Here is a 7,239-nt window from a genome sequence, read left to right on the forward strand (position 1 = left end):
TTTGTTTGAAAAGTTCTGGCAGCTGGTCTTACGTAGCAAACCCACTTCGAGAATTATACTAGGGTTTTTAAGAGTCCGGGGGGATATTTAGAATTCCAAATTCCAGTGAAATTCAGTCAGGGATCTGACAGTCTGATTCCGTTTGCTTTCTGGTTCATCTGTGACCACTGAGAACTCCATGATCACCCACAAGCACTTATTAGACAGACTAGAATTGTTCATTTGCCCGTGCAGAAATAAATCTAGAAATAGTTTAAAAGTGATAGTAATAACTTGTTCTTCCGGCTACCCATGCATGGGGTTATGTGAAGACCGGAGCTGAGGATTTGTGCTAAATCCTGGAGTGTCAGGAAGACAAGGCGTGGTATCTCCGCTGTTGCCTGGAGGGTAACCCTCCGCCTGAGAGGGTTCCCTCTCCAGCAGAGGTGCTGAGGTGACTGCTCATGGCCTCGCTTTCTCCTGCCTATGATTAAAAAAGGGCTTCTCTTGGTGATGCCGTTCATTGTTCCTTACCTGATCTGAAGTGTTGCTGACTTCATAACTGCAGCTGTTCATTGGACAAAACCCAAGTGCAGAGTAACTGCTCCGGCATCATGAAATGTGCAGAGCTTTAGCATCTTAAGTTACGCTTCCCTTTCCTGACTTTGCTTTCCGTCCGCTGTCACGGTATGAAGAGGGAGTGACAGCCAGCTGGGCTGCCTCCCTGCCACCGGGTTGGGGTTGAGCAGTGCACTGGGTGTAACAGTTACAATTATTGAGTGCATCCTGACTTGCAGTTTGTACCACAGATCCCTTGCCTTTAGGCCAGGGATCTGATGCCACTGCAGTGTAGTGATGACTGGTAAAGGCCTGACTGGGGTTTTCAAAATGCAGTTTCTGTGATGAAGGATTGATTTCCTAGTAATGGAAAACTTTAATTCCAAGTGGGACCTAAGGACTACTTTAAGGTTAGGTTGAGTTGTTTGCTGCAGTTCAAAATGCTTAATACTACTTAAACAGAAATCTTGCTGCAGCTTTACTTGTAGTTTTAGCTGATGGCAGATTCTTACCTGACCTGTTTCACTGAAGTATGCAAGGCCTGATAACACCACCACAGTGTAATTGAGAGGTTTTGAATCTCTCATGGCTTGGCTTCACAGACGAAGATTTGGCAAGGGCTTTACCCACGCTTACTGCAAGCGCGCTGATGGCTGAAAAGGCCAATGCGGGACAGGCAAGACCGGTTGCAAAGAGCACACCGGAAGGTCTCCTTGGGTGGTACAGTCGAGGCACGGTTCTTTCTGCAGTGTCTTTTCTCCTCGAGACTGATTCTACGCGTGCTCTCAAAGGAGGCAGCAGTGTTATGTATGGTGTGTCTGCAAATCTCCTGCATTTCCAAACTACCAGATAGCTTCTAGATCAATGAAGATGAGTGTTCAAACCAGTAAATCCTCTCATGTCTCCTGCACACCCATCTGTAGGCCTTCTGCTTCTATGAAAGCTTTACAGGCATTCCTTGTGGGACGTGGCCATGGGAGGCGTGGTGTAGGTCTGGAGGAGAAGCTCAGCTAAACTGCATAGGTGATGCGTCTTGTGGGTGAGGGGAGATGTGTATGTGTTTGTTTTTTCCCCGTCAGCTCTTCTATCTGTTTTTTTGACCAATCAAGACACGTGGTGGCCCTGGCCTCATGGCCAATATGTCGTGTTCCCTTGGGACTGCAGTGTAGAACAGTGGTAAATGCAAGAAGGTGTCAGCTGGGGGACGGTGCTGCTGCAGGGTAGCGACTGAGGTTCATTGGCTTTCTTCTGAAGATTTGAGCCCAGTGCTGTCTGACTGCCTAGCTCTAACCCGACCCTTGAGTCTCATGCTCACCAGCACTAGAAGCATTCACTTTCATCACACACAACCCCCCTGAAATTCCCTGCACTTGTCATATATATGTTGGTAGCTTAATTACTAAAAGGTCGTAGCTGTCCTCAGCACTTACTATTCTGAGTAATTTAGTTTTACCTACACTTGATAGATGTACCTAGAGAGAACTATTTTAGATACTGTAGTTCAGTGTGGCACTGTGTACCTGGACAGATGGGGCTAATCTACAGAAGTAACTTTTAAGCTTGAAAATTGTGGGGATGTGGCTGATGAAGACTTGAGGAGTTTTGAAGTTACGGCTTGAGGGAAACCCAGAAATGCTTTGGCTTTGGAATAAGCTGGTGAGAAATGCCTCTGGGGGGACATGTCTGCATTTTAGAATACAGAATTGCTTCTGAAGTCTCAGAAGCTGAGTGATACTAAAAAGAGAAGGAAGTGTTTAAAAGTAGGTGCGAAATAAAAGACAAGCCCTTCTGAGGCCACAGAGACAATCAGGCCATGTAGACAATCTGTGTTTTCAGTTGTGTATTTTGAGTTGGGAAGATGATGCTCAGAAGCTAGTGTTCATACTCTGTCTCACCTGCGGAACACACGTACCTCTGCTATCTGCTACGTCTTGTTGTTCTCTGTCTACTGAAACTTTGGTGCAGAAGCTCCTTGTTTACATGAAGCACTTTCTGATTAGGCTGGAAATTAACATCTCTTCCTCCTGTAAATTTGATGGAGATCGCAGATGATTGACTATATTTTGCTTGAGAATAGAGGTATGAACATTTTCTGGAATGAGGAAGACTTGTGTCCTTGTTGTTAGAGAGCGAGCTCACACTTCTGTTCAGTGAGCAACATGCAAAAACTTCTTAATCCCCTTTCCCTGACCCCTCCTCTTCCTTAATATATATGGATAAATAACTTAATTCCTGAAACCGATTCCTCCTTTGAAATGTTCCATGGAGTTACTGTAGTTGTGTGTCAATAACTGCTGTGTTGATTAGCAGTTTCTTGTTGTATTTTTCCTGTTCTTGAGGACTTTCATTTCTGAAAGTTAAGGCTGCGGCCACCTGTCCTTGTAAGCCTTGGGTTTTGGTCATGGAATGCCTCAAACGTTTGTCTTGAGGGGTTTCTTTGGTTCGGGTTTGATGGGGTTTGGGGGGAGGGTTGGTTTTGGTTTTTGTGTTTTGGGGGTTTTTTGTTGTTTGGAAAGATTGCTCCTGCTGTTTGAGGCACTGTTCATTCTTCTGATAATTAGATGCGTCTGTGTCGAGGTGGTGCTGAGCTCTGCCCAACGCAGCAAACAGCTGAGAAGTGAAATTGTAAAATGGGGTTTGGGGTTGCTGTAACTATCTGTACTGCCGGGAGGTAGCCCTGCCTTCGGCAACATTACAGTTTTGTTACTTGTCCTTGTGCTGTTACTGGTATAAAGTCAAGTGCCTTCAATGCTAAAGGCTCAGAAAACTTTCTTAAACTGACTTCATGTCCTATGCAAGTGTTTTTTCTACAACCTGCATAACCAGTACTTTGTAAAACTTGTTTACGCTTCAATTGTACATAGTGTTTTTTAAAAAAAATAGTATTTTTATTTAGGTACCTCCAAACTTGAATTCTAGTCTTGTGTGATGCATTGTAAAACAATACATTTCTCTTTTGAGTAACATTACAGTTGTAAAAAGGTTTTCACTGGTTCTATTTTTCTACTGTTGCTGAGAAGCATGTAACACTGACTTTATCCTACGTATAGTTGGCATTTCAAATAAATGGCTTGTATAGAACATGCTTCTGCGACTTCTTCCGGTTACCAGTTCCCAGCACGTGGCCGTAGCTCTGCCCACTGCCCTGTGACCAATGGCCAGGGGGGAAGGAGAGGTTTAGTAAGAAGGTAAGGTGTCCTCTAACAGTACAGGCTCTTAGAACTGACAAGGGTTGTTCTTCCTTGGCGGGGGCGGGGAAGTGCACAGTAATACTTTAAACATCAAGAATATGATACAAACTGGTGCAAGAGGAGGGAGTGAAAATTCATGGCACTGTTCAAGCAGCTTATTAAAAAGGCAAAGTGCTTTAGTGGAATAGTTCAGCGGGTTCTGGTGAGAGGCACAGGCCCATCTGCAGTCAAGGCAGTGACACTTAGCCCTCAGCCTAGGAAGTGTTCATTTTCTCAGCAGAACAGCTAGTCAGAGTACCAGCATTCTCTGCTCGAGCTGCAGTTATGCTGCATCAGCTGAGTATTTGTTACATCTCCTTCACGGAAACAAGTGCTTCAGTACTTTAAAGAGAGGACTCAAGTCTAGAAGTGTGTCATCCAGCAGCAGAAACCCATGACTAGTTGTCCTGGTTTGAGTTGGAACAGAGGTCACAGTACAGGGCTAACAGTGAGCATCTGTCATTTGTCTAGTAGTGGGCCCAGCTCTAACTCTTGACACTAGTCTCACTTTGATGTAAAACAGCAAGATACTGTGTGTAGAGTCCTGACTTGAAGTGGGGGGGAGACAGTACTGTGTGGTCTTAAATGGTAATTACTAACATCTTCATTCCCACATCCAGGAAGATGGGGTGTAGGAGCGGCTTCCTAAACTAGACAAATGGAACATCTGTTGTCGCTGGCTTTCTGTTCGTTGTGCAAGAGGGAGTTGTTCTCAGCTGCTGACTTCACAGAAGAGAGGATGCCCCTTCCCCAGGAGGAGCCTTGAGGAAAAAAGCACAGCTGTGTTAGAGAAGTTGGAAAAGGGGATTGTGAAGGGCTGGGCCCTCTTCAGGTACACCCTGCTCGGACACTGTAGCACAGGCTGCTGCCAAGAACAGGAAATGCACATCGGCCACGCTGATCTGGTGCAGTTGTAGTTGTAGGTAACCCCTTTGTGGGGAAATTACACACTTGGTTCAGAAAACTTCCTGCACCTGAACTCCCTCCCTCTCTATGACACTGCTGTCACTTCTTGAGCACAGTGCCTGCGAAGGTGTGGGGCAGGATGGAGCCCCCAGTCCAGAACACCAGGCTTGGCTGGGCCCTGTGGCTAAGCAGTCCGCCCTGCCCCACCCCTGCCTGCCGTGTGTCTGGATCTGGGCTGGAAACAAACTGCTACAGCTGCACCGGGAAAAAACAGCACAGTACTGACCGAACAGTTGTTTAATTTTTAGATATTGTAGTTAGATATGCAGTTACAATGCCCGTAACAGTTGCTACAAAAAAAGCACATACACTACCCAAAGTTTAAATTTAATTGCAACTAGCCATTTCACATGAAACAACCTGAAGAACTGAGCATCGACACTAGAACTAGCTTCTGTAAATAAAGTGGTCAGAAACAACAGGGAGAATGCTGGAGAAAGGTCTGATCTGAACATGGAAGCAGACCCCTTGGTACAGAAATACGCCAACTACATAAAGCAGGAGTTAAAAATTAAAAGTTCCTTAAAGTATACTTTGGGGGTTGGGGGTAAAGAAATCTAAAAACTACGTTAGGCTCCAAACTTATGAAAAGTATTTAATTGTAGCTAAGTAAGTGAAGATTCTTAAAAGTCAGTGAAACAGCTCTTGTTCCATGGTTATCACAGGGATTATAAAAAAATTACACGTTTTGTACTGCAGCGAGATGCCAGAATGCTGCTGTGTTTTCAGGGACATTTATGAAGTAGAATAATTTGCAGTAGGCTAGTTGTGAAAATCAAAGCACATTAGAAGTCCCATAACAACGCCCCCCAATGCTCAATTTGTAATTTAGTACCTCCTAGATACTATTTATATTCTAGCGAGTGGATAAAGTTTATGCAATCATTTTTTGCATGTAAAACATCACTGTACATATTAGAAACGAAGTTAAGTTTTTGAATTTATAAAAACAGAATGTTCTAACCTGTGATATTCCATTTTCCACCTGCTCAGGCAGCACTTCCGCAGCAGGCAGTGAGCATGCAGCAGCACAGAGCTGTTTAGTTACCAGATGTGACCCATTTTGTGACCGTAACACTTGCCTGCTTTACCCCCGGGGAGCCTCGCCTCGCTGTAGATGCCTAGTGCAGGGAGCCTTGGCTAGAATCGCTGCCCTCCAAGAGATGACACAGAGCCACTGAAAGCAGGAGAGCGATGCTCGCCGGCCTGGCGCTGCACATGGTTCGTACAGAAGGGAGGGGGCAGAGTCCGCCCTGGTTCAGCACCGCGTGCAAAGGCTGAAGGGAGCACCCAGCAGCACGCGGTCCTTGTAACCAGCCACCCCCCCCAGACAAGGCCACCTTCCGCAGCAGCGGCCCGTCGAGCAGTACTGAAACCCCTGAAAACGCAAGGTACCTGTTAAGAACATGTTTTAGTTGCTACAACTAAAGTATGAGACAAAATTAAGACGTTTCTCAGACAGTTGGACTTTGACAAGCTGAATACTGAAGATGCCTCTTCTGTCTGCCAGTGAATCTTGTTTTCCCAATTGTCCTTTCAGACCCAAGCGTCTCAGTCTAACTGCAGTAGTACTGCATCCTGTTCGTCCGTCGTCTTTTCCGTGACTGAAACTCTTCAAAGAAGTGCTGAATGTCCTCTCTTTTAACCACCTGGGGGGAGCACAATGAAACCCAAGTTGTGGCACAAGAATTCAGTTAAACGAACGATCCTTTTTTTATTGTGGGCACCTCCCATGACACAGCAAGTGGGACAGCTTTGCTGCCGTACCCCCAGCAGACGACTAATGCCCAAAGGCTGCTCCAAGAGAACACAGAGAAACCAGCTCCCCAAAGGAAGAACAGGCACGCGGAGCAAAGCTCCTGATGGTGTTTTTAACAGGCTTGACCACTTGCTTTGTTCTCATTTTTCTGATGATGGAAGCAAGATTTTCACTAGCTCAATTGACTCGTTACAATGTAACTAAGAACGGCAAATTAGCAAATAAGCCAACAAAATGGATGTGTTGATTAATAATAGCAGGAAAATTCCTCCAGGAATACAGCTGATAGACTGTTTGCCAATACTCGGTCAGTCCTTATTCTTCTAAGGGTTTAAATTCAATACAAGAAAAAAACAAAGGTTAAGAGCTTTGCTTCTGGAATACTTTTCCTAGAGCAACAGAAGTGTCATTTACATTTCGGAACTGCTCTCATTACTTTAAAGACAGATTTCTGTAAGGTCCCTGTGATCTCTCAACAATGTCATTGAAGAAATACAACTTTTAAATTCCAATCAAATCAGGCATTTCTAATTTCTACTGCAGTACCAGCAACTCCAAGAGAAAGGAAAAAAAATTAACATCATAGTAGTGAACATCCCCCCTCAACAGTACTGAAAGCACGTTCTGTCAAAGCATTTCTGCGAGCTGCACCTTACCGTTCCCTCATCTGCAAATCTCCTGAGATAGTCAGTCAGTTCTGTCTTTAGATCATTGTATTCTGGATGGAGAAGTGAAGGCAAGGGAAAG

At 44.9% G+C, this 7,239-nt stretch overlaps 1 protein-coding gene across 1 annotated transcript in view; it reads right to left on the reverse strand.

The window, feature by feature from the left end:
* Positions 1–6,270: 6,270 nt before the first annotated feature.
* Positions 6,271–7,239, reverse strand: part of UBR7 (ubiquitin protein ligase E3 component n-recognin 7 (putative)) — a gene marked incomplete at its 5' end in the record, with an annotated part of 8,786 nt that continues 7,817 nt past the window's right edge. Inside the window, 2 exon segments of the mRNA XM_010145720.1 lie at positions 6,271–6,382; positions 7,149–7,210. Of these exon segments, the coding sequence (XP_010144022.1) occupies positions 6,290–6,382; positions 7,149–7,210 (155 nt within the window).

This window comes from Buceros rhinoceros, unplaced genomic scaffold (genome assembly GCF_000710305.1).
Source record: "Buceros rhinoceros silvestris isolate BGI_N320 unplaced genomic scaffold, ASM71030v1 scaffold10011, whole genome shotgun sequence".
NCBI classification, from domain to species: Eukaryota; Metazoa; Chordata; class Aves; order Bucerotiformes; family Bucerotidae; genus Buceros; species Buceros rhinoceros.